We start from the raw sequence: 26010 nt of genomic DNA on the forward strand, positions 1-26010 counted from the left end.
ATGTTCAAATCCATTCTGCTTATTTGTATACAAGAACTGAACAGTTGCAATTCAAATATAGGACTTTTTTTTATTGATTTGAATATTACGTGAAAATAAAATCTAAATCTCTTTGATGTACAGTGATATTTAAGTATAAATACAGCATTGATGTTTCAGTATTGACAACAATATCAACAAATTGAGCAATTTTAGGATATCCCTACAGTCCAAAATTGCTCGGGTTTTTTGTTGATTGGTACATAATTATGATCTGCTCTTCCTCTTGATATTAGTGAGAGTAATCTTTGACTTTATACATTTATGCCTGTCCTTCCCCTCCTCCTCTGGTTCTTCTACCGGTTATTCTCTGGAATGTTCTCTGGTTCCTCTCCAGTAATCGTGAGACTGAGGGTTGAGGGTCCTGGATTAGTTTGTCTGTGGACTCGTTGCTCAGAGCACCAGCTTCCAACAGCAGCTGAATATCACAGCCAACAACATTGTTTTCTTATGAAAAAGAAAAGGAGGACAACTGAAGTAAAAGCTTGTAAAAGAACAGCCTCTCGTGGAGCGCTCCCAGAGGCACGGTGGATTCTGGGATGTTGGAGTGCCCAGTCACCTGCAGAGTGAACAGATGGGACAGAGCAGCTTCCAATCCAATTCTACAAGATACAGTATGAATGGCAGTCCACATATTAGGCCTACTGTACTTCAAGTTCAAAAAAGACAAGAGGCCTCTCACAGTTGCCTCTCAGTCTCGAAAATGTTTTCTTTGAATGTGCATCCTCTATCCCCATGGTAACCATTTAAGTCCTGAGCATTCCATGGAAGAGTTGCCATGTGAATTCTATAAAGGTGAATATAGGCTACTGTACCTTCAAAAATACACTAGGCACTTAAATGTGTGCCATCAAAAGGCATTCTGTCGCTACTGCAAGTGTAGTCTAATAATACTACTAATAATAATAAGTAATGTTTCAACCAAAACTGCACAACTGAGACAACTTCAACTTGCGAGTGAACGCCATTTATTTATTTTGCATTTCGGTTATAAATTAGATAATAAAAGTAAATTATCTACAGAAAATATCTACAGAAATAACAAGGCAAACATTCTTAAACATTATGTTTGTAGACCATGATTGTTTCAAGTATACACTGTATGGGGGTGTACCGATAATTCTGCAGTCGTCTACATTAGCCTGGTTTTCTGAGAAGTAATGTTTAAACAATGTACACACGTGGGACATGACTATAAACAACTAAACTATCCGCCTCCATTTGCTCGGGCCTCCTGAGACGCAGCCTCCTGGAGGGCCGGAGGTGCTTCCTGGGTCAGTGTCCTCCCAGGCAGTGACGGCCTCCAGTAAGGCCGCCTCGTCCTCGTCCTCCTCGGTGAACGACCTCTGGAACATCTCAGTGATCCTCCTCTGCTGCGGGTCCTGAGGAAGTCACACAACTCACACCGTCAGTTACATTAGTGAGTTTAGGATGAACACTGACTTGCTTGTCAATGCAAGTCAGTTGTGTGGTGGTGTTATTTTTTATTTTTTAAACAAATTTGTCTGTACACTAAACCCCAGAATGGCTCACCTTTGAGTGGAAGCTGGCATTCAGTGCGTTCTCTGAGAGGTTGGATTCTGATAGGCCCACCTGCTCCAGGACGTTCATTTTCTCCTGGATCAAGGGCCTACAAAACAACACAACTCCTTTCACCTAGAGAAGTGCTCATTCTAAAACAGATCTGTGATCGTGAAATGAGTGTGTGAATGCGTGTGTGCGCGCACATTGAGGAGGCCGCCAAAACATCTTCTCCAACCTGCGCGGTGACAACCTGCTTGGCCAATAAAGTCTCTGATGGAGCGGTGGCTTCTCAAAAAGAAGTTTGCCAGCTCAAGAACACGCAGACCAAGAAGAGATGTTTGAGGGTGAGCCACCTGGAAGTAACGTTACACCGTCGTCAACTGGAAAACGCAAAGCACCGGAGGATCGGAAAGATTCTTGTTTTTGCCTATTCAGCTTGGAAAGCTGTTGTGTCGCCTCGTTCAGAACGAGTTGCGCCGTCGGTTCTTGCATAGACTTAATTTGGAAACTTGAAGAAAAATTGAGGCCAAATGGATTAGAAAAAGTATTTGGACTGTGCTTAAAGGGCAATGCTCGTTTTTGACAACCTGGACCTTATTTACGACATATTATAAGAAGTTTGACTCACCGAGATCACTTTGGTGTAGTTCGGAGGCCTGTAGAAGAAATTTAAAATCCAGCGCGAGCCAGTATATCCATGTAATGACGGTGATCGGGGCACCAAGAATGCAGTTTCTCAAAATCTATTTTCGGCCGCTAAACGGTTGTTTTCATCAATCAGATTGGATGAATCGACAGTTGAGATTCCTCAACGCGAGGCATTGTTGTCGTTTTCAAATACGGGGTCTTTAGCCTCTGTAATATGATCTTTACACGCCTTTCCCCACTTGCTCCAGCACGCATGCGCACAGGCCAGCGCGCAGACTGACTATTCTCCGGCTCACATTCTCTGCGCTACGATCGTTGTTGGTGCCGAGAATATTGTCGTCGTCATTCGTCAGCAACAATCCGATCGTAGCGCAGAGAATGTGAGCCGGAGAATAGCCAGTCTGCGCGCTGGCCTGTGCGCATGCGTGCTGGAGCAAGTGGGGAAAGGCGTGTACGACAACAATGCCTCGCGTTGAGGAATCTCAACTGTCGATTCATCCAATCTGATTGATGAAAACAACCGTTTAGCGGCCGAAAATAGATTTTGAGAAACTGCATTCTCGGTGCCCCGATCACCGTCATTACATGGATATACTGGCTCGCGCTGGATTTTAAATTTCTTCTACAGGCCTCCGAACTACACCAAAGTGATCTCGGTGAGTCAAACTTCTTATAATATGTCGTAAATAAGGTCCAGGTTGTCAAAAACGAGCATTGCCCTTTAAAGCCCTTATACAGGCCCAACCACCCAGCGTATTGGCCCGTTTTGTCCAATTTCTGTTATTCAGCTTGAGTGGAGAATTGAACACTGTACAGTAATTAAAGCCAAATTGACCAGTTGTTTTGTGTGTGCGTTTGGTAGCTGTCATGTGCGATGATTACCCCTGGCACAAATGAGTTGAGAAGCTTGTGTTTGCAGGAAACAGGAAACAGACTAAATACGCACAGAGCTCTGTGCTGTGAGCGCCTGTGTGACAGAGCCAACAGGGCGCTATATACATTTAAATTATTATTATATTCTCATTACTCCATTACTGTCTCTCTTCCATCCTTCCTTCTGTCCTTTATTATATTGTATAGCGAGTCACTGCAGTGAATTTCAAGGGTGTCGAGAGGCAGGGGTTGTGAAGCTCAGCCTACATTTTTTGGTGGGTTGCGTCTGAAAAAGGTTGAGAGCCCGACAGCAGAGAACACTGTGTGTATGGAGTCGGTCTCCGAGCATACTGGGTTAGAGGATCATATTTACCACAGGTAGTCATCGGCAGTTCCCTTGGCCACCAGGTAATGAATGTCCACGTTGCTGGTCTGTCCAATACGGTGGACTCTGTCCTCTGCTTGGATGAGCACCTAACCAATCAGAGAGGAGATCAATTACACCGCACAAGAAGCAATGTGACAAATGTTGCAACCTATCAACCTGACGCAGGTTTCAATGAGACAACATAATGGAGGGACTATGACAAGTTCAACAGCCAAGACAGCCACGTTTTAGAATGTCTGTAGTCTTAGACTGTCTCTCAGTTATAAAATTGAAGATAGAAAATTAGAAGAAAATTGTCTTGAAGATTCAAAATAAAATCTTCAAGATAAGATGAACTTTCCCAGTGGTTGGGAAATTTTAGAACTAGTTTTAGAAATGAGAAGGCAAATTCTAAATTCTTAAAATTCATTCTAAAACTGCTTCAAACTTCAAAGTCCTGGCCGTTGTGTGTGAAGCCAGCTGGAGTACGACTGGCGTATTGAACCAGGATGTGATGAGACCACTGGTTAACAGACGGGTCAGCTAGGACCTCACCCCTGGGTTCCAGAAGAGCTCGGCGAACACCACCAGGTCAGCAGAGTGGAGGGTGAGGCCCATGTTGGCGGCCGTGATGGACAGCACCGCCACACAGCTCTGGTCCGTCAGCTGGAACTTGTCACACAGCTGCTGGCGCTCTGCCGACGGTGTGGAGCCATCTATACGGATGTAGTTGATTTTCTGCAGGGTGGTGGAGGACAGAGGGGAGAGTTGAACTGATGTAGTTGATATTCTGCAGGGTGGAGGACAGAGGGGAGAGTTGAACTGATGTAGTTGATATTCTGCAGGGTGGAGGACAGAGGGGAGAGTTGAACTGATGTAGTTGATATTCTGCAGGGTGGAGGACAGAGGGGAGAGTTGAACTGATGTAGTTGATATTCTGCAGGGTGGTGGAGGACAGAGGGGAGAGTTGAACTGATGTAGTTGATATTCTGCAGGGTGGTGGACAGAGAGAGTTGAACTGATGTAGTTGATATTCTGCAGGGTGGAGGACAGAGGGGAGAGTTGAACTGATGTAGTTGATATTCTGCAGGGTGGTGGAGGACAGAGGGGAGAGTTGAACTGATGTAGTTGATATTTTGCAGGGTGGAGGAGGACAGAGGGGAGAGTTGAACTGATGTAGTTTATATTCTGCAGGGTGGAGGACAGAGGGGAGAGTTGAACTGATGTAGTTGATATTCTGCAGGGTGGAGGACAGAGGGGAGAGTTGAACTGATGTAGTTGATATTCTGCAGGGTGGAGGGCAGAGGGGAGAGTTGAACTGATGTAGTTGATATTCTGCAGGGTGGAGGACAGAGGGGAGAGTTGAACTGATGTAGTTGATATTCTGCAGGGTGGTGGACAGAGGGGAAAGTTAAACTGATGTAGTTGATATTCTGCAGGGTGGTGGAGGGCAGAGGGGAGAGTTGAACTGATGTAGTTGATATTCTGCAGGGTGGAGGACAGAGGGGAGAGTATATAGAGGTATAGAGGTACAGCCAGCCGGTTCCTACAAGGGAACATTTCTGCCCATGAAATAAAGAAGCGTGGGAATGAGGCCGTGAGTCAGTTCAGGTTCACCTTCTGCGTCAGCTCACTGGTGATGCTGTCCAGGACCAGCTTGTGATGGGCGAACACCAGGAACTTCTCCCTGCTCTCCAGCATGTCCATGATGTACTCCCTTACAGACAGACAGACAGACAGACAGACAGACAGACAGACAGACAGACAGACAGACAGACAGAGAGACAGAGAGAGACAGACAGAGACAGAGAGAGAGAGATAGAAGCCTTTATTTAGACCGGGAAGAACATACTGAGACCAGGTCTCTATTACAGATTACTGCTTACAAAACATATACTGTACCTGTACAGTAATTCAGTGGCAGAGTACAGAAAAGTACAATAACAGTGACAGCATGCAGACAACAATGACAATCACGATTACAGTAATACAGTAGCATAGTGACAAAGTACAGGGGTACAGTGTGGAATAATTCAGTACAGTACAGTAAAGCAATGACTAGCATCAATGGCATTTACAAACTACAGTCCCAAAGCATCAGTTAATAATTAAGTGTAAATAATAAGTGTTTGCAGCGGAATTAAGGATGGAAGCTTGTTTTGTTTCTGAAAGGAGTTATAGAGTTTGTGGCCCGCTATGGGAAAAGCAGCGTTTCTCCCAATTCATTCTAGCGGCAGGGACGTGTAATGCTAGTGGCGTGTGTGAGCTAGCGTGGGATAGTTCGAAACATCGATGAAATGAGAGGCTAGAAAGTTAGAGGTGATTTGGCAATGAGGGCTCTATAGACAAACACAGGAACACAGACGGCAGAGCCAGAACACCGAGCCGGTTGGTAAAAGCAGGAGGTGTTATCAGAGCGCGGTGAAAATTATTATGTTTCTGGGAACAGGCCACTCACATGATGGCTCGAATCTTGGCCTCCGCCGTGTGGTTGAAGAAGATGAGCAGAGCCTCTTTCTCCTTCTTTTTCTGTAGGTTTCGGGCGGCGTCAAAAAGGAAATATGATTTGATTTGGCGCATTAAGTGCAGATAAACACACACAGTTCAGAGGAGCACACGCTTGATCTCGATGCTGTCCAGATGCCCGAGTCGTAAGAGCTGTAGGAGAAGTGGCCGTCGGGTTTTCCCCGACGCAGGAAAAGTAAACGAACGTTACGCGCAGGCCGTTCCTTACGTTGTTCTGTCCCTTGGCCAGCTCCTTAGCCGCGGCCGAGAGGGCCGCCTTGGTGCGGCTGTTGACCCCGTCCGTAGTCACGGTGACGACCTTGCGCTGCTTGGCGGGGAGCTGGGCGAGGACCTCGGACTTCAAGCGGCGCAGCATCAGACACTCCTCCAGCAGCAGCCGCAGCTCCGCCAGGTGGGAGGAGCCGGAGTAGTCCCAGCCCCACGGCAGCTGGACACCAGGGGGGAGAGGAGGGAGGGAGGGAGGGAGGGAGGGAGGGAGGGAGGGAGGGAGGGAGGGAGGGAGGGAGGGAGGGAGGGAGGGAGGGAGGGAAGGATAGAAGAGAGACAGTAATGGAGGAATGAGAACAAGGGAGGGTGAGGGAGGGAGAGAGTAAATCACTGTAAATCTACTGTAGATCCACTTGGGAGCATACAGTATTGATGGACCACGAATACAGTGAATTCGGAAAGTACTCACACCCACTCTCACCACTTTTTATGTTATTCAAAAATTGATTAAATTCATTTTTTTTCTCATCAATCTACGCACAATACCCCATAATGACCACATTAACTGTTTTAGAAATTTCTGCAAATGTATTAAAAATAAAACACTGAAATATCACATATACATAATATTCACACCCTTTACTCAGTACTTTGTTGAAAGACCTTTGGCAGCAATTACAGCCTCAAGTCTTCTTGAATATGATGCTACAAGCTTAGCACACCTATTTTGGGGCAGTTTCTCCCATTCTTCTCTGCAGATCCTCTCCAGCTCCATCAGGTTGGACGGGGAGCGTTGGTGCACGGCCATTTCCAGGTCTCTCCAGAGATGTTCAAGTCTGGGCTCTGGCTGGGCCACTCAAGGCCATTCACAGACTTGTCCCGAAACAACTCCTTTTGTTACCTTGGCTGTTTGCTTCGGGTCATTGTCCTTTTGGAAGGTGAACCTTCGCCCCGCTCTGAGGTCCAGAACGCTCTGTAGCAAGTTTTCATCAAGGATCTCTCTGTACATTGCTGCATTAATCTATTCCTTGATCCTGACTAGTCTCCCAGTTCCTGCCACTGAAAACATCTCCACAGCATGATGCTGCCACCACCATGCATCACCATAGGATTGGTATTTGCCAGGTGATGAGAGGTGCCTAGTTTCCTCCAGACATAGCACTTAGGATTCAGTTCAGAGTGGAAACAGGATGCACCTGATCTCAATTGAGTGTCATACTAAAGGGACTGAATACTTGTACATGTGATTTTTTTTTTTTTTTTTTTTTTTAATACTTTTTTTTTTTTAATATATTTTCAAAAAATGCTAAAATACTTTTTTCCCTTTGTCATTATGGGGTATTGTGTGTAAATTGACGAGGAAAAAAATAATTGAATCCATTTTGAAATAAGGCTGTAACATTAACTAAATGTGGAAAAAGTGAAGGGGTGCAAGTACTTTCTGTATGCACTATACACACTGTACAGTGCCAGAAAGAGGAAGAGACTCCACAATCCACTCTACTGACAATCCCCTGTATGTTTGTACAGTATAACTATGTCTCTGAGAGCTGGACATATAAGAATGTAAACAATCGAGTTGGGAGGAGAGGGTTTAATCCCATCCCAGCATCCGCTGTGTAAACAGTCTCTCAAACCGGTGGATCCCAGCCAATCACAAAACTAATACTACAGCTAGAAATGGTGCTCAGAGAGCACAGACCTCTGCCCCGAATGTATGTTGTGGCTCTGTCCACACCAAAATTGAATGGGTTCTAAATTAGCCCATGCTACATCCCTCCACCAAGTTTCATGAAAAGCAGTCTGGTAGTTTTTGCAATGTCCTAGTCCAAGAAATGAATGGCGGTGAACGGCCAGCCCGGCCGTGTTTGGGCAACTCGTGGACCCGCCCCGTGATTCGGATCCACTCCAGGATTGAATGGGTTGTTAGTTGACCCATGCTACACCCCTCCACAGAGTTTCATGAAAATCAGTCAGGTATTTTTTGCATAAACCTGGTCTAAAGAATGAATGGAGGTGAATATGGTCGGCCATGTTTGGGTGGCTCATGGGCCTGCCCTGCGATTTGGATCTGTTCCAAAATGGAATGAGCTCTAAATTGGCCCATGCTACACCCCTCCACCTTGTTTCATGAAAATCGGTCGAGTAGTTTTTGCGTAATCTTGCTAACAAACAAACCAAGAAATGGGCGGGTGTAATTATCCAGTACAGGGTGTCGCAGCGGAGGCAGATGTGATGTACTGGGGTCAGGGTTTGAGCCACCTACTGTACCTGTTTGGCAGCGCAGTACCGCACCCCGAAGTCATGGAAGCGCGGGAAGAGGGTGGGTCTGACGGCCAGGATCTGCGTGTAGAGCTCTGAGGGTCTGGACATGGCCGGGGTCCCGGACAACAAGATCACCCTCTTCGCTGCCTGACAGAGAGAGAGGAGGAGGACGCTGCTGAGAACACAGAACAGCCTAGCCACTAACTGTAGAGGACATCGTAGATTACTGAGAACAGCCTAGTCTAACTGTAGAGGACATCATAGATTACTCAGAACAGCCTAGACTAACTGCAGATGATATTGTAGATTACTGAGAACACAGCCTACTGTAGATTAACTGTAGGGGATATCTTAGATTACTGAGAACACAACCTAGACTAACTGTATTGGATATCGTAGATTACTGAGAACACAGCCTAGTCTAACTGTAGGGGATATCGTAGATTACTGAGAACACAGCCTAGACTAACTGTAGGGGATATCGTAGATTACTGAGAACACAGCCTAGACTAACTGTAGTGGATATCGTAGATTACTGAGAACAGCCTAGACTAACTGTGACCCATTCGTAGATACTGTGGTCGGTAGTCAGAAGTACCTTCAGCAAAGGCAAGGCAGCCTTGCAGCGAGCAGTCTTCATGTTCTTCAGGAAGTGGGACTCATCCTAGAGCAGCAGGACAGCACAACCAACATCATTTATAGAGTCTTTATTTCCTGTATTCTGGTGACTTTTAAAGAATGAAAATAACAAAATCGTGAAACATATACCGAAAAGTATACTGAAACAGCATGTTTACATTAAATATCCTTTTTTAAATGTTGTCTTATGGTAGAAGACAAGGTCTTAATGGAAGCGTTGCAAATTACATCCTCCAATGCAGCTACAAGCTGCCATCAAGAGGCACAAGAGTTTCTCACATCCAGGACGTATCTGCACAACCTGAATATGTTGCTCAGATAGATAAATGAATAAATAAATATATAAAACAATATATTGACATCTAAAGAGGCCTTTTGTAATGTCTAGTCAATACTCTACTCATCTGCTACAATAATGTAATGCATTTTAATTGAAATATCTTCATTTGGGGGTTTTTCCCAGTCAAAAATGATATATATGATTAATTAGATTAATGAATTACAGATCATGTAATTAATTTGATTATTCTTTTTTAAGCGATTGACAGCCCTATTATACTGTGTGTGTGTGTGTGTGTGTGTGTGTGTGTGTGTGTGTGTCTGGACCACTCACCATGATGAGCACGTTGAATGGGCTGGCCGGTTGCTGCTTGTCCGTGTGTGTGTGTGTGTGTGTGTGTGTGTGAGTGTGTGTGTGTCTGGACCACTCACCATGATGAGCACGTTGAATGGGCTGGCCGGTTGCTGCTTGTCCGTGTGTGTGTGTGTGTGTGTGTGTGTGTGTGTGTGTGTGAGTGTGTGTGCGTGTGTGTCTGGACCACTCACCATGATGAGCACGTTGAATGGGCTGGCCGGTTGCTGCTTGTCCATCTTGCTGAGGAGGTCGTAGCTGACGATGTTGACCAGGCCAGAGCGCAGGCTATCCTTCCCCTTCACCACCACATTGATACTGTCCGGCCCCACCGAGGGCAGCCAGCGCTGGAACGCCTGCACCCACCAACGCATTTACACTGAGTCTCTTCCTCAAATGAGCCCCGTATTACTAAAACAATAGGGCACACATAAATATAATATACACAATAAATAATCAATAAAATGGTGAGTTATGAGCTGCCTGGCTGTGCCGTGTAAGGTTTGGACTTTGGATTTAGCTGCATGGAAGAGCTTTCTTCACAACGCCCTCAAAACAGAACGTTAAAATGCAAATAACCCGTACAGTCCCTATTAACAATGATTTCGGTGAGCAGTTCAGCAGAAAATGTGTGTGTAATATCACCAATAACTAACACACGGCCCGAGACCGCGGCGTCTCACGAGCGACCGCGCGGGGAGAGAGATGGCACACTGCAAACTGTTCTGCACTTGACAAGATTTAAAATATTAGATTTGGAAATATGAGATTAATTATCTTGGTTTAAAAGTTATTTTACTAGTTTCTATCTTATTTCTGGATTCACACCAGCTTATTTTAAGATTTATTATCAAGTAAAATTATCTTGCTGCATGGACAGATAATTTCACTAGAATTAAGTCATTTCTCCTCAAATTCAGTATTTATTTCTTGTATTTTAACTAGTGTTTTTTGGAGTGCATTCGGCAGCCTAAACACTTTTGACAGTCCACTTCCTTCCACTCCATTTCCTGTCAAATCAACGCAGCTTTAGCTCCCAGCAGCCACCTCTCCGAGCGCATCTGGCCCAGTGCGGAAATAGGAGCGGAGAAGATAACAAGGACAAATAAAACATATTTAATGGCCTGGCCTTGCTGGGGCTCGGCTCTCCTCGTATGATTGGAGAACAGACTGGGCGACTGAAAGCAGATGCACCCATTTAGAGGAAATAGTCCTTCAGTATGACAGCAGAGCCCTTGCCGGCTTGTCTGGAAACATCACGATTCCCGCTGTGAAACCTCATCAAAGTGAGCCCAGGGGAAGAATGATGATGGATAATCGCAAAGTGGGGGAAACCTGACGTGAACTGTCCGACATGAAGGAAGACCGGGAGGACGAGAGGCTTTTCGATGCCGAGAACAAAAACGTCCACACACTCGGATCCTCATATAATAGCCGGTTATCGCTTAGTTCCAGATAATGCCACATTTCTCAAAGTTTCGGGCTGATAAATGCCCACGGAATCTCTTTAAAAGAAAAAACCTCGTCAGTGTTTTGATAAATGATTCATCGTTCAAATTACCTGCTAAACCCTAGAGACAGAGGACTGGATCTGTGAGATTCAATATTGCCATCCTCCCTCCTGAAGATGAATTACCTACCAGAGAGCCAACGGTCTACAGGGATCCTTCAATACTTTAAACACCACTTTAAGCAAATAACTTTCCACTTAGTTCCCCTACCCTTGAAGCTCACCCAAACACGGTGGCAGTAGAAAGTGTGGAGGGTTTCGCACCCCCTGGGTCTGAGCCTGCATCGCAAGTATCACGCTCCACTTCCTTTAGGCTACTGAATTAATGCACAGACCAAAGATGGCATCTGGCCAGAGATAACAAACAGATTAGATTTCCCAAGAAACCGCTGAAGAAAGCTAAACCAGCACATCAGAAATTATTCCAATAAGTGACATTTAATCTACGGCAAAGAGGGAAGAAAATCAGTCAGCATCACAGAGGGCGTGTCCTACTGGCGGGGTTGGAGCTCGCTACCTCTGCCCAGGTGAAGCGTACGGAAGAGGGAGCGACCACCAGCAGCGGCCACTCTTTCCTGTAGTAGGCGGCTATGCAGATTGCCTGCACCGTTTTCCCCAGGCCCATGTCGTCAGCCAGGAGAAGACGGCCCTCTTTGGCCACCGCATAGCTGTGGAGACAGCAGAGAGGAAGGGTCAGAGGCACTGAGGAGGACCAGCGTGGAGACAGCAGAGAGGAAGGGTCAGAGGCACTGAGGAGGACCAGCGTGGAGACAGCAGAGAGGAAGGGTCAGAGGCACTGAGGAGGACCAGCGTGGAGACAGCAGAGAGGAAGGGTCAGAGGCACTGAGGAGGACCAGCGTGGAGGCAGCAGAGAGGAAGGGTCAGAGGCACTGAGGAGGACCAGCGTGGAGGCAGCAGAGAGGAAGGGTCAGAGGCACTGAGGAGGACCAGCGTGGAGACAGCAGAGGAAGGGTCAGAGGCACTGAGGAGGACCAGCGTGGAGACAGCAGAGAGGCAGGGTCAGAGGCACTGAGGAGGACCAGCGTGGAGGCAGCAGAGAGGCAGGGTCAGAGGCACTGAGGAGGACCAGCGTGGAGACAGCAGAGAGGAAGGGTCAGAGGCACTGAGGAGGACCAGCGTGGAGACAGCAGAGAGGCAGGGTCAGAGGCACTGAGGAGGACCAGCGTGGAGGCAGCAGAGAGGAAGGGTCAGAGGCACTGAGGACCACCAGCGTCGGATCCAAAACTCAGATCTGTAATATCAGTAGGTGATAGCAGGACTTTCTCCTTTGTTGACCTGAGTGTGAGTAGGCTAAACCCAGATCAGTGAGTGCTAAAGCAGAGAATATGTGGACCATCAGCGCAGGGGGCAGGGGGGGGGGGGGGGGGTCGCCACGTACTTGACCCCGTCCCTCTGGAAGGGCATGAGACTGCGGGTCAGTGAGGCGTCGACGCTGGACAGGTCGGCTTCAGAGACCTCTGGACAGAAGGCCTGGCTGCCTTCGAAGCTGGCTGAGAAGGCCTGGATCACAGCCCTGGGGAGGGGCTCCACCTCCACGGCCGCCATCCCTCCGAGAGCATCCACTAGGCATGGAGAGAGAGAAACAACAGGCCAGTAAGAGGGGCCAGCAGGCAACAATTAGGTACAGTTTGATTAAAATTAATTATAGAATTGTTGAAATGTATTCCAGTTAAAATTCAAATAAAGGGTTTTCACAGCCGGCCATGTTAGAGGTTTAAGCTTACAGTAGGTTTAGGTTAACTACTGTAGCTAGATAGATAAATCAATCAATATACTGATAGATAGGCCTATCTATCTAACTGGCTATTTACATTCAGTAGCCTAAAACCTCCAACATGGCCGACTGATGACAGACTGTGAAAAACCCCTATTGACAACTGAAACTGAATTGACCCCAACATATACAAATACACATACAAACAAAAACAAACTGTCAGTAATACTATCAAAAGGATGTCAAAGACAATACTAACTGAGCCTTTTGTAATCCTCCAGTGCGAAGCTCCACTTTCTGGTCTTCATATCTGAAACCCCAAAAAGCATGTCAAGCTTTAGAGCAACAAAGGAGCCCAAACTGTCGCTGAACACAGGACAGGTACGCCTCGACGACGACTAGTTTACAACGACGACTAGTTTACGACGATGACAGCTCACACTGACCGTAATTCTTGGTGGGCATCTGCTTGAAGGCGGCTATGACGTCCACATGGTAGACGACGTCCACCTCGAAGCGCGAGCGCGACGCCAGGCTGCAGTGGCCCTGGACGGCGGCCCCGGGCCTCTGCCAGCCGCTGCACAGCCTGATCAGAGCGGCCAGCGCCGCGCCGTCCCGGGCGCCACGGGAGGCCGCGGCCACGTCCAGCCCCTCCACGCCCTCCAGAGGCCTCAGGGACACGCAGGGGATGACCCCGGCCTTCTCCACTGGGAGCACGGCAGGGAGGGAGGGAGGGGGAGAGAGAGGGAGAGAGAGAGAGAGAGAGAGAGAGGAGAGAGAGAGAGAGAGAGAGAGAGAGAGAGAGAGAGAGAGAGAGAGAGAGAGAGAGAGACAGGTCAGCAGAACCACGCTTCAGAGCAGCCAGGCATTATGAGAAGGTAACAACAGAATTGAAGTCTGCCTATTGAGTGTCTTTTTAATTTATTTTTTGTTTAACCTTTATTTAACCAGGAAGGGAGGGGGGGCTCATTGAGATTAAAAATCAATTTTACAAAGAGGGTCCTGGCTAAGTCAGACAACAGCACAGTTACAAGATAATAAACATAAAACAAATATATAACAATTTAAGTCAGTGTTATCTAAACATACTTAGCTGACTATAGTCTTCAAGGCTGAAGTTCCACATCTTTGTACCAGGGTCTATCAGAAAATATACATGGACATAATAGCACAAAGGGCTCTCTGTTGAACCAATGGGAAAAGTAGTTCATGTATAATCAATACAGCAAATGCCTGCAAAGTCCAGATATCGTGGGGATCTTACCGTATTTCCGAGAAGGGATGTTTTTGAAAACGGCGATCAGCTCTGCGTTGTAGCCCACCTCGACTCTGAACCGCTCTGCCGACTGGGAGACACATTTCCCTCTCACCGTGACGACGGGGCTCTTCGCGGCCACGGCGCCGACACCAGAGGTCGAGTTTGAGGACGGTTTCTGTCCCGTGCTCTGGACAGGGGTTGCACTACTTCCTGGTTTGTAGAAGGTGCCGGCATTACTCCTAGAGGTGCTGGAGAGCACGCCAGGTTTCTGCTCAAACTGCCTCTTCAACCCAGAGGAGTCTCCTCGGGAGAAATCTAACACTTTCCCAGGTAGCTCTCCTTTTGGACGAGGAAGAGGATCTATTACTTTAATCTGCAGAGGGGAAGGCAGAATGATTTAGCAGATGAAGAAGAGGATCTATCACTTTAATCTGCAGAACGGAAGGCAGAATGACTTAGTCTGTTCATTCAAAACATAATCACTGCCAGGCACCAATAGGGACTGAAGATACATTTTAGCACTTCACAACAGACTGTAAAACACAACTTAAACTGCCAGTTCTCACCTGTTTTGTATAGGTTGTGTTGAGAGAACTCTTACCAGCCTGGCCAGAGAACAGTTGATTGGGCCTGACGACCTGGCCCTGTGGTATGTGATTCTGGGGGACATGACTTAGTGTGGCAGGTGGTCCTAGTCGAGGAACTGAAGCTGGGGGTGTCCATGTCTTGTTCGAGGCACTAAAGTGAGCAACAGCAGGGGCGTGTTGATGAAGGCCTGGTGATTCCTGATTGCTGGTCTGGGCAAGTCTCTGAGCTCTCTTTGCTAAAGCTTTCTGCCTGTTCTCCTCAATCCTTCTCTTCTGCTCTGCCGTCAGAGAGTTAGACATTGCTGTAGCTATTGTCGGGCTTGCAACAGTATAGCAAGTGAGCTCAAAAGCTTGCTAAGCTCACTCTCCCCGACCATCTGAAGAACCTTTGAGAACCCTGATCAGGTTCTCGAGCTCGAGCTACAACTTGCAGGACTATCTCACGGCTAACGTTCACTTAACTGAAGCTAACTATAGCTGCTCGCTTCAAACGGCGAAAGTTAATAATGTTATTAAACGTTGGGGTAAAGGCACAATCTTTAACACGCTGAAAAAGAATATAAAGTGATCTGTATCTTTCTGTTTTAATGCAGGCGAGGTTAGCTAGCTACTGTGCTGCTATCAGGGCAGCGCGTGCCTGGTTTGCTTCTGCCAGGAAATGACGTAGAGCAACAAACAACAACAAACAGGCACGTGACAGGCTAGACATCCGTTCTGATGATCCGAAGGATCCAAAAACGCTTGTTCTGTCAACATGAGTGAACTAGCTGTCAAAGTGCACTTATTATTTTATATCGACCGGTTGCTAGAAAATAGTTGCTGCTGTGTTGTCCCACTAGGGGTTTATATATAATCCCCCTATAATAATAATAATAATAATAATAATAATGATAATAATAACCCTTTCACCAACACCTCTCTGACTTGGGAAACCAAGTGGTATGTAGAAGGAAAGCACATTCTCAGTCAGACGTCTAAACGAGATACAGTACAACTACCGGGAGGCTGGCTCGCGCGCACCCGGTGCTCGGTACCGAGTTGAGCTCGTGAGATATCCTGGCTCGCGCGGTGACGTGCCGCGCCTGGGAGCTGTCCCAGCAGCCGTGGTGCTGAAGCTGCAGCAGCTAGTCTGCAACCAATGATCACAGATAGGCTAATACACCGAGCCTCAGTGCAAAGAATTGCCTACAATCACCTGTCAGGAGGAACGCATTCATCCACTATGAGAACACTCTGAAAACCGGGGTTGGATTGAATTTATGGAAACACACGTGCTGATCGGTTCTTTGAAATTTGGAAACTCGATGGACGACTGTTGAAACAATAACACATCATGCCAAAGACAGTAGTCTGCTATACAATTGTGTGACATGGGATTTATAAAAAACGTGCAAATGAAAAGGATATTTTAATATCACTGTAGTTCATCACCAGGTAAGACCTTGCGCAGTGACAGAGATGGCAAAACATCCAGTTATTTGAGCGATGTCATTGAAAATATGTCGACACTAATTGATTGAAAATGTTCAGATTTCGTTGATAATTGGAATATCTCGTTAGATCGACACTTATGATATACATTTATTAGCAATTGATTACACGGGCTGATGGCATGCACCTGAACATCTAGGACTCAATCACGGGGTTTACCATGGAGAAATTGGAGGGAAAAGACTGTATTGCAAAATATATAAACCTACTCCATGCTACTGTAGATACAGATACCATGGCCGATTGCAATGACAAGTCAAGGTACAGATTTAGAAAACTGGAAGATATTTTGGAACCATAAAGGTAGAGCAATTTGACTTATTCCCTTTTAAATGTTGTTTGTGACCCAATGGCTTCAGACACTTGTTTGCATCAGTGTAATACGTTGTTTCTGAGGGAAAGGCTCCAAATCAGCTTTGGCTCTGGAGTGGCACAGTAATTGTAAATAACCCCCTTGGAAACCGATCAATTCTACAAATATTCAAGATTTATTTAGTTTCTCTAGACAAGGCATTTTCTTCTACTTGTAGGCTTATATGAGGTGCGCCTGTTTGCCCGGTGTATCAGTGTCTGGCGCTGTGAACGACTCGGAGACAGACTGATGCAATGTCGCGCGACCAGGGCATGCTGAAGAGCCACTGTTGCGTCTTGCTCAGTGACCTGAAGGTGCTCCTACTGGGGCCGCCGCTACCGCCGACTCCACTGCCGACACTCACCTCCATGAGTGGACAAACCCTGGACACCCATGAGAGTGAGAACGTCCTTTCAGATGTCAGCGTTCCTGACAACAACAACACGGCACTGAGACCCCATCAGCAAGCAGAGGACTGTGGTTCCCCGCCAGTAGAGGGCGCCAGCGGGCCTGGGGCAAGCAGAGACAGGGTGGCAGGATGGGTGGATGCTGCAGAACTGGCGGCGGCGTTGCGTCACAGCCGGTCCTCAGATGACTACTCCAAGGCCAGGCTGGAGGAGAGGTTCTCCCTCACCAGCTACTCAGAGAGTGGCTTCAGGACGCCTTTATGCAGGATCTGCTTCCAGGGGCCAGAGCAGGTAACCCCCTTCCCCTCCCCCCTCACACACACACACACACACACACATACACACGCACACACACACGCACACACACACACATAAGGCTTTCAGTCACATTGAGGCTTGGTATCTCAACCACACTGTGATCACCTGCTGACATGAGATTGCAGTCATCGTTCTCAGCTGCATCAGAGTGATCTCGCGCTCATTCCTCTTCTGCGTCTCAACTGATGGATCACAGGCTTCCTAGTGTGCTCATCCCTCTGCTCCGGTGTCCCCAGTGAGGTTTCCTTCTGTGGCCAGCCTTCAGCGAGCTGTGACAGGGGCCCTGCACTGCTGGGAGCATGATAGACAACCTGGTCCCCTTAACTGATTCATGTGGAAGGCAAACGCTGAAACAAATTATATTAGCAAAAACACCGACTGTGAAATACGGTACCATCCACACAGTAGCAATTACATGCATGAGAAATCAAATGTCTCTCGAAGCGCTACCCACACACTGCCCCAAACAGTGCAAATTAATAGGAACAGTAGACGTTAAGAGAACGGCGTTTTGTGCCGCTCTCTGTTATTGCTTCACTTATCAGCGAGGCAATCTAATACACACATGAAAGAAGAATAAGTTCTGGCAGTGAAAACACATCCACAAACATTACCCTTCATCAAACTCCAAATCCAGAACAATTCTGTTTCATGATATTGTATTCTGAGCCCAGTGGCCCTCTTTATGTTTGCGTGGTCGTACCTGCCTATCTCATTATTATTCCTTTTACTCTAACAGTAAATTCGAATATTATTCAGGATAAAAGCATCTGCTAAATTACTAATGTAAAATGTAATATATTCTGCCATGGGGTTTCACACTTTTCAAAGCACCGCTGACAAGGGACCGAGTTATGAGAGTGTAAAATGAGGCTTCAGGTACTTGTTATTTCAATAGCCTGCTATTTCAGTAGCTTGCTATTTCAACACAGTGGCTGGCTAGAGCCAGATACAGTCCTACAATGCATATAAAATACAAAGGTTTCTGGTGATTTACTCCATCTTCTCATATCCTCGTACACCGTCTACAGCCCCCCCCCCCCGCCCCCCCCAAGAGACCTTCTACAGCCACTCAATAGCGCTTGATTTCATACCACTTTTTCTTTGCACCTAACTTCTTATCTGTCAGTATCCTTCCTTATCGCTAAGCTTCCCTCTGTCGGCTGGACGAGGTCCAGATATGGATCTCTGAGGTGTGAATGCGTGTGCGGCACCTCCGTCCTGTTCAACAGTTGGGAGGAGATGAGTGGTCTCTGTGTGACTGTGTGATAGGGGGAAACGGGGTAATCACTTATCCTCTGTTCCCTCCTAGCTGGGATGTCACTTATATCAAGGCAGACGCTATCTGATGCGACAATGCCACTCCAAGCCTGCAGCATAGATAGTCAAGAAAATGTGTTTAGGGACGGGAACTAGGAGGCCGAAAATAGCATCGCTATAGTGCTGGAAAAAAGCATACTGTAGGCCTATACACCGTAACAATGATGTGCTGTACAGTATGCAATATATTTCTGGCTGTGTAGTGATCAAACGGTGTGAAAATAAATGGACAAGTGTGTCTTCTTTGCTTTGCACAAAGATTCTCTTGCATCATAAAACTAACTATTTATTTTTTCCTGGACACGGGTCACCAGGATCCTGGCGTCGACAGCCTGACCTCGCGAACTCACATTTGATTTCATTCCGCAGGTCAGTCTGGACAGAAATGTGTTCGTGACAATCACAACCGTTTCTAATACGGGGCGGGTTTAATAAGATGATGGAACAGAGGAGCGCCGTAGAGGCGTTTTTGCTGATTGGTTGTAGCCCCACAGCTGTTCACAGCACACAGTCACCATAGCACCTAGCCCACAGAAAATAAAGAGTCTCCAACAACAGGAGATAGAGTGGCACTTTGAAGCCCCAAGGGTACATCCCATAATGAATGCATGTCTGCCGTACTCCCCCGACACCCCAAACATCTCACTGAGTGTCTAAAAAGGTACCTTAATGCTTTTTTTGAACCCCTTACAGAGTCAGTATTCAACATGGGAAAAGAGACAACGCAGAGGACTAATTTTACTCCGTTCATACCCACCCTTGATGTGATTCACATTGGCTGATCGCAATGAGCCTAGTTTTACAACATTCAGAGGTGAAATAGTAGTGGTAGTACAGTAGTAAGTGTAGGCTACTTTGTTTATCCCTGGGGGGGACACTGCACAAACTTATCCTCATTCATAACTCCACAGAGAAACATCCCTCTGTGTCTTGCTCTGATCATGAATGCAGTATCAGTGGAGGTTATGTGTCCTGTCCTTCATGTTGGCTATGCTAGTGTCAAGGGGGTGGAGCCATACTAGATTATTTCCATGTTAGGAGCGTGAAGGCTTACGTGAAGGTTCTTTCTCCAGCTGTCCCCAGTATTGCTGCTCGTGACCTTCGGGGGTAAAATGCTTTCAGCGTCCCCATTGTTCTTGGAGCAGAATGATAAGAACCTGTGTCTCTGCTGCTTGGAGTGGAAGTCGGCCTTTATTCCCAAATCATAACACGGATAAAGCCCTTGGACACTTCATTTTTCAGAGGGACAATGGAAGCCCTAGAGGGACAAGCTTAGCCTATCTCTATCTCTCTCTATAGGGTCCCACAGCACAGAAGCACTTATGTTTTTTTTTTTGCATCTCACGCAGTTTCTACAGGCAGCATTATCCAGAAGCAGACACAAATTATGTACAAAAGGGCTGTGAGATGTTTTTGGCCCTTACTAAGTCTATTGCCAGGAATTATGAACTCATAAACATTGAATCTCAAACTTCACTATGTCTCCTCCATTCAATTAGTCCTTATTTGGGTCATTAAGCATCCTTAAGGCAATACTCTTAGAATAAGCAATGAGCTGACACAGAGGACAGTACCAATTTAACTTAAAGGGTTCATTATGGTTAAATAAATGTGTAACACCCCAAAACAAAATTAAAATGATTTTACTTCTGATGTCACTTGCCGGGGGTTTTGATTGATGACTTTATTGAGCAGAGCGTTAAAACAACAGTTACATCTCAAACCACATGGGGCCACAGTACATGATTATTAAAACACTTCTGCCGAGGATATAAACACAAAAAAACCTAATGGGTTTATTTCCATTGTGGTCCTCTGGCAAGTAAGAATCTAAACAACCCTGTCAGCATTGAGCATAGTAGTAACTATCTACAATGTAATAAAAAGTAGTTGTAGAGTAATCTACAATGGATGAATGTCAATGACTGCTTAAATTTATTCTCAGGATGGAAAAGGCACTGTCATCCAAAACCCAAGTACAGAGCACTGTAAAATAAGTTGCTGTGATGTTCCTCGGCGAGCTGCTCAATTATCGAAGTTGTGTGTCCTCATCGACCGGACTTCATGGAGTTTACAAATTTCACACCCTGGAAATGCAACCCTCATTAATGATTCATCTTTATGTCATTACAGTAGCCCGGGTTCTCATCCTGCCGAGGCGTACTGTGAGAGGTTGTGCACCCTCGGAGCTGTAGGAGTTACAATAGTACACAGATAATAATTACTATAATGATGATCTGAATAAATGACACAAAACACAGTGCCGTCTGAGACAATGAAGTACAGGGGGCGTCTTAGTCTGTGTCTGTATGCGTGGGAGGCTCCATCGCTCGCTCCCCATACGGAGGTGGCCGGAGGGTTCAGTTCTTGGCCGTGACGAGTCTGTCACAGCGGGCGGTCCCCCCGTCCCTCTGGACAGGCCAGAACTCCGCCGGCGCCCCTGCCAACTCGCCCCCATCAACACCATCTGTAGACCGGCCCTTTTCTGTTCCATCCCTCCCCTCGTTTCCTCCCCGCGCTGCGAGCAGGGCGCTGCTCCTTCTGTCGGGAGATGTCGGGGCATCGGTGGGAGGGATGGAGGGAGGGAGACCTTATTTGGAGTCTCTCTTGTGCTTATCTCCTCCCCCAATCACTGCCTGGAGTCTACGAGTGTGAGCCGGGGATGGAGGAGACTAGGGGAGTTTACCCAGTTCAGACTAGATCAGTGGGGGGATGAATCAGCATTAATTCTGCTTGTAAACCCAGTTCAGACTAGATCAGTGGGGGGATGAATCAGCATGAATTCTGCTTGTAAACCCAGTTCAGTCTAGATCAGTGCAGGGATGAATCAGCATTAATTCTGCTTGTTGTTCACAGGAACACGCCCGCAGCACTCTGACAGACAGGCCTCAGGGACTCAGTTAAAAAGGCTTTATTCTGTATCACTTTGACAATTCAGTCTGATTCAGCCCAAAATGCATTCACATTTCTTCTGCGTGTTATGTTTAATAGAGTATCTGTGGTTTATTCCATAAAAAATGTATATTCTTGCATAACATGGCTCTGGATTCAAGTACTTCATTCGACTGAAACATTATATATAAAATGACTAATTAAAGTGACTGTAAAGTGAATTCCGAAATTTGCTTCTAAACACATTATACGTGTCAGAAAGCAATTGCTCAAAATACGTGGAAAGTCTGTGAACGTAGTACTGAATTGCGGAGATAGACTGGTAAACTGTTTTTCTGCATTTTTATTTTTCTGTTTTATTTAAACCGGGCTCGATGATGTCATCAGGCCCTATTTATCATGGTGAGCATGCATTGTGATGCGTGCAGTGATGCGTTGAGACTCCATTAGAACAGTCTTGAGAAATGCAAATGGTCTAAACAACAAAATGAGCTGTTTTTGAACTAGGTTCTCTAATCATTCTGAATGTTTATTTTCACTCAGATTGTTGTGGATGCTTAACGAGACACTACACTTTGATATCATATATGCAGTTTTACTGTTTCAAACCAAGTTTACAGTCACTTTAAAGGCAATCAAGGAGTATTTAAATAAAGAAGGAAAGCAATGACCTGACAATGATATGAAAAACTACTGTACATAAGACCAAACCATTGTTGTGTGAATCTGCATCTCATCTCTCTAGGCTTTGTGCCACGATAAATATACCTCAAATGGCAAATCCCACCTGTTCACAGACACATGACTGCTGACTAGGTGTGAGCAGAGTTGAGGGCTATTGAGAGAGCAGGCACTGGGCACAAGGGGAGCTGTGTGTGTGTGTGTGTGTGTGTGTGTGTGTGTTTTCTGACTGGCCTTGGTTTGGGAAGCCTCAGAATGGGACAGACCATACAGCAGTACTGTAAAATGTGCAGTGATGCTCAAATCTATAGTCTGTTATTCGCAACAACAGCCTTTCCACCTGTCTGGGAACAGAGCAAGCTAATGTAACTAACCATGCTCCAAACCACGGACATTAGCATTTATGAAATAACTATAAAAAATAAAAAAATAAAAAAACTATTTAACGCAGATTGTGGCTTTTAAAGTGATCAGTGGAGTTGACCTACTAAGATGAAGACACTATTGACTGTGGACACCGTCCTGCAGGGGGAGCTCCTGAGCCCATGCCGCTGCTGTGGGTCGGTGCGCTGCACCCACCAGCCCTGCCTTATCAAGTGGATCAGCGAGAGGGGCTCATGGGCCTGTGAGCTCTGCTACTACAAGTACCAGGTCATCGCCATCAGCACCAAGAACCCACTACAGGTGGGTCGCCTCCACCACAGCCAGACCCCTCAGAATGTGTTCAGTAGGTAGATAAGAGCTCCATTGAGTCACTTGCAAAGTGACCTGCTCCCTCATATTTTGATTCCTTGCTTGTAAAGCATACAGTGTAATGGTGGATTGCAGCCAACAACACCTCTCTAAGTTATTATTAGTTTATTTCTCACTTTATGCACGTTACTCACTTTTTTATCATGGGCTCACATTTTACGACATTTCGATTGACTGAATTTGCCGTCTGTCTGTGTTGTGTATTGCTGTATCGTTCTATGTTGTGCTGTGCCGTGAACTATTAGATGCATAGAATTTCCAATCTATCTATCTATCTATCTATCTATCTATCTATCTATCTATCTATCTATCTATCTATCTATCTGTCTGTCTGTCTGTCTATCTATCTATCTAATTGTATTAATCACACACTGTGGAAAATAAAGACTAAAGGGATCTGCGTTTGTTCCTGCGTTTGTTCCCCCATACAGTGGCAGACCATCTCCCTGACGGTGATAGAGAAGGTGCAGATCGCGGCGGCCATCTTGGGCTCCTTGTTCCTGATGGCCAGCATCTCGTGGCTGGTGTGGTCGTCGTTCAGCCCCTCGGCCCGCTGGCAGCGCCAGGACCTGCTCTTCCAGATCTGCTACGGCATGTACGGCTTCATGGACGTGGTCTGCATCGGTGAGACTCCGCCTCCATATCAGTCCTACCAGTCTACATGGGCACAGGTTTAGGATGCTCTATCAGTCTGACAAGAGGGTGCGATGTAGAACAATCGGTTACAAAAGCAGAACCCTCTGGTTCCCGAATATAGAACCCCTTTCAGGTTAGGAAGAATGAGGGTTCCAAACAGTGCCTTACCGAGCTGAGAAGGGTTCTAACTTGGGGGGGGGGGGGGGGGGGGGGTTCTACATACACCTCTGGACTACATACTGTAAATGTATGGTTCTACATAGGCCTTGGTTCTACATAGGCCTACACGTCTGGTCCCAGATCTCTGTGTTGTTAAAGCCGACTCCTACGACCGTTGTTGACTAACTAGAATGCAGACAGTTGCGGGTCCCCAGACTGGCGGTGCTGTTTCCCTTGCTGTGTGACATTGTGACAGCCTCTCACGTCGAGAAACCTCCCACCAGACACTGCTGTCTGCGAGGGAGAAGCAAGGGACGAGGAGGAGGACGAGATTGATTGTCTCCGGCGTGGAACGGCCGCCGCGCCCGCCCGCGGAGTCGTTAACTCCACACTTTACAGAGATTAACTTGTCACCTGGCGGACATTAGCGAGGAAAGAGCTGACCGTTCTGTTTTCAGCCGACAGAGACAGAGGAGGAGACAAACACAGAGTTCAGACCCAACTTCTTTTCATTAAAACTCTGTTAGCGGAGGAAGGAGGCGTTATGGACTACCCAGAACCTCCTCATCCTGTCTGCTCGCTCCATGTTATCGCTTTCTAATCAACTGGCACGGAGAAATAAATAAAACAGGTCATTCTGCTTAGATTGGATGTCAGTGCCAATGTACACTCCGCAGGGGGACACGTTGCACAAAAAGGATTTTTGTTAGATATTTTGTTAGAATTAGTTTATACATAACAGACAATTCACAGAGTATAATGTTTCCATTGGCAATGATGCACTATGACACAAACATCCAACACAATCAAAGGTTGATTGATTTCAATTTTCCAGCGCGCTGAGCTCAATGAGGATGAATCAATAAGCAATTTTGAACTCTGATAAGATATTATCGAAAAACACACTGAACGAATATTTCATTGAAGAACCGAAAATGCCATATCTCGCCATTTCATCCAAGTTGTACTGTGCTCATATTTTGATTAAAAAAAGATCTGGCCTTGGTACCTGGCAATTATATCAGATACAATAAATGTGTAACAGATATGGTTCGGTTGGTTGCGATGGTGGTATGTAGATGACCCAGGTTTAAAACCTGTTCACACATCAACATGGTTCTGAATTCACATGTGCTGTGAGCTAATGCCATTTTGCAGCAGGCCTAGTGCCAGTGAATTTGTCTGACAGATGTTGTCATCTCCACAGCACTGATCGTCCATGAAGGTCCTTCAGTATTCCGCATCTTCAACCGGTGGCAGGCGGTCAACCAGCAGTGGAAGGTCCTGAACTATGACAAGTCTATGGACAGTGAGGACCTGAAGACTGCTATGGCAGACAGGACTCTCTCCCAGCCCGGCCAGGGCACCCAGGCTGGGGTAACGGTGTCCACATCCACCCCCTCTCTGGTTGTAGCCGCTGCCACAGCCCCAGCACTACCTGCCCAGGCTGACCAGGACAGCGGGACTGCCATACCAGACCAACACTGTCCATACAGCATCCTCCACCTCCTCAGCCACCTGAGGCAGTCGGAGGCACGCAGCCAGCCCAGCAACAGCACTCGGGAGCTGGTCATGAGAGTAACTACAGTCTGAGGATTCATTTGAGGCCTTATGGTGTGTGGATGTGGGGGATTTCTAAACTGACATGGAAGGACAATAAAAGGCTTTGCCTTAACAGGACAAATATAATTATCTTGTTTGTTTTAAATGCATCTTTGATGTCCTAATATGGATCAAATAAAAATGAAGTTGTTTGATTTGCAAAATGGAATGAAAAATGGATCTTTCCTTGGATGGTTTAGTCATTTTGATAATGACAATTCACATGACAGAAACATGAGTCTGTGTGTTACTGTATATCCCAGTGGTAATAATATTTTTGTTAGAATATGCAATAATAAAATATGACCCCAAATACATTAATCAAACCATAGATAATTAGTTCAGCAAATCATGCAGTTAGTTCTGCCTGTGCTCCTATTTACAGCACCATGCATTTGGAAATACCAGCCCTGGCCAAGAGGAGATTCCCAGGAACTGAAATAGCCTGCAACCTCCTTTCCTAAGAATCAAGTTTTTATGTCCCTGATAGATGTGTTTTTAAGGACAGACAACCTCAGGAAAAGCAATGTTTGCATTAAGAATAGAATTGTACAGTACTGTATGAGGTCCATCCAAGTCTCCATCTCCAA

The 26010-nt window shown here is 46.3% G+C and overlaps 2 protein-coding genes across 2 annotated transcripts; one reads left to right on the forward strand and one right to left on the reverse strand.

The window, feature by feature from the left end:
- Positions 1-1030: 1030 nt before the first annotated feature.
- On the reverse strand, positions 1031-15433 carry LOC311313134 (SWI/SNF-related matrix-associated actin-dependent regulator of chromatin subfamily A-like protein 1). Its single transcript, XM_084443189.1, has 17 exons — positions 14789-15433; positions 14229-14595; positions 14054-14104; positions 13411-13671; positions 13224-13274; positions 12629-12812; positions 11747-11897; positions 9914-10075; positions 9048-9113; positions 8456-8596; positions 6186-6404; positions 5910-5980; positions 5069-5168; positions 4007-4189; positions 3458-3558; positions 1573-1669; positions 1031-1421 (listed from the first exon to the last, which is right to left on the reverse strand). The coding sequence occupies exons 1-17, from the start codon at positions 15107-15109 to the stop codon at positions 1242-1244; spliced, it is 2706 nt and encodes a 901-aa protein (XP_084299315.1). The 5' UTR covers positions 15110-15433; the 3' UTR covers positions 1031-1241.
- A 1473-nt stretch (positions 15434-16906) lies between these two features.
- Positions 16907-25411, forward strand: LOC311313566 (E3 ubiquitin-protein ligase MARCHF4-like; the record flags this gene model as incomplete). The annotated part of the gene is made up of 4 exons (XM_084443721.1): positions 16907-17350; positions 22799-22954; positions 23455-23647; positions 25026-25411. 4 exons carry the CDS (start codon positions 16907-16909, stop codon positions 25409-25411), a joined length of 1179 nt encoding a protein of 392 aa, XP_084299847.1.
- Positions 25412-26010: the final 599 nt, after the last annotated feature.

Source organism: Borostomias antarcticus (genome assembly GCF_949987555.1).
Source record: "Borostomias antarcticus genome assembly, chromosome: 9".
Taxonomy (NCBI): domain Eukaryota; kingdom Metazoa; phylum Chordata; class Actinopteri; order Stomiiformes; family Stomiidae; genus Borostomias; species Borostomias antarcticus.

Coding starts and splice junctions, on each gene's coding strand:
- LOC311313134 (XM_084443189.1), bottom strand. CDS start 15,109: ATGTCTAACTCTCTGACGGCAGAGCAGAAGAGAAGGATTGAGGAGAAC. Junction 10,076..11,746: donor TACGCTTCACCTGGGCAGAG/GTAGCGAGCTCC, acceptor TGGTGGGTGCAG/GCGTTCCAGCGCTGGCTGCC. Junction 1,422..1,572: donor ATGCCAGCTTCCACTCAAAG/GTGAGCCATTCT, acceptor TGACTTCCTCAG/GACCCGCAGCAGAGGAGGAT.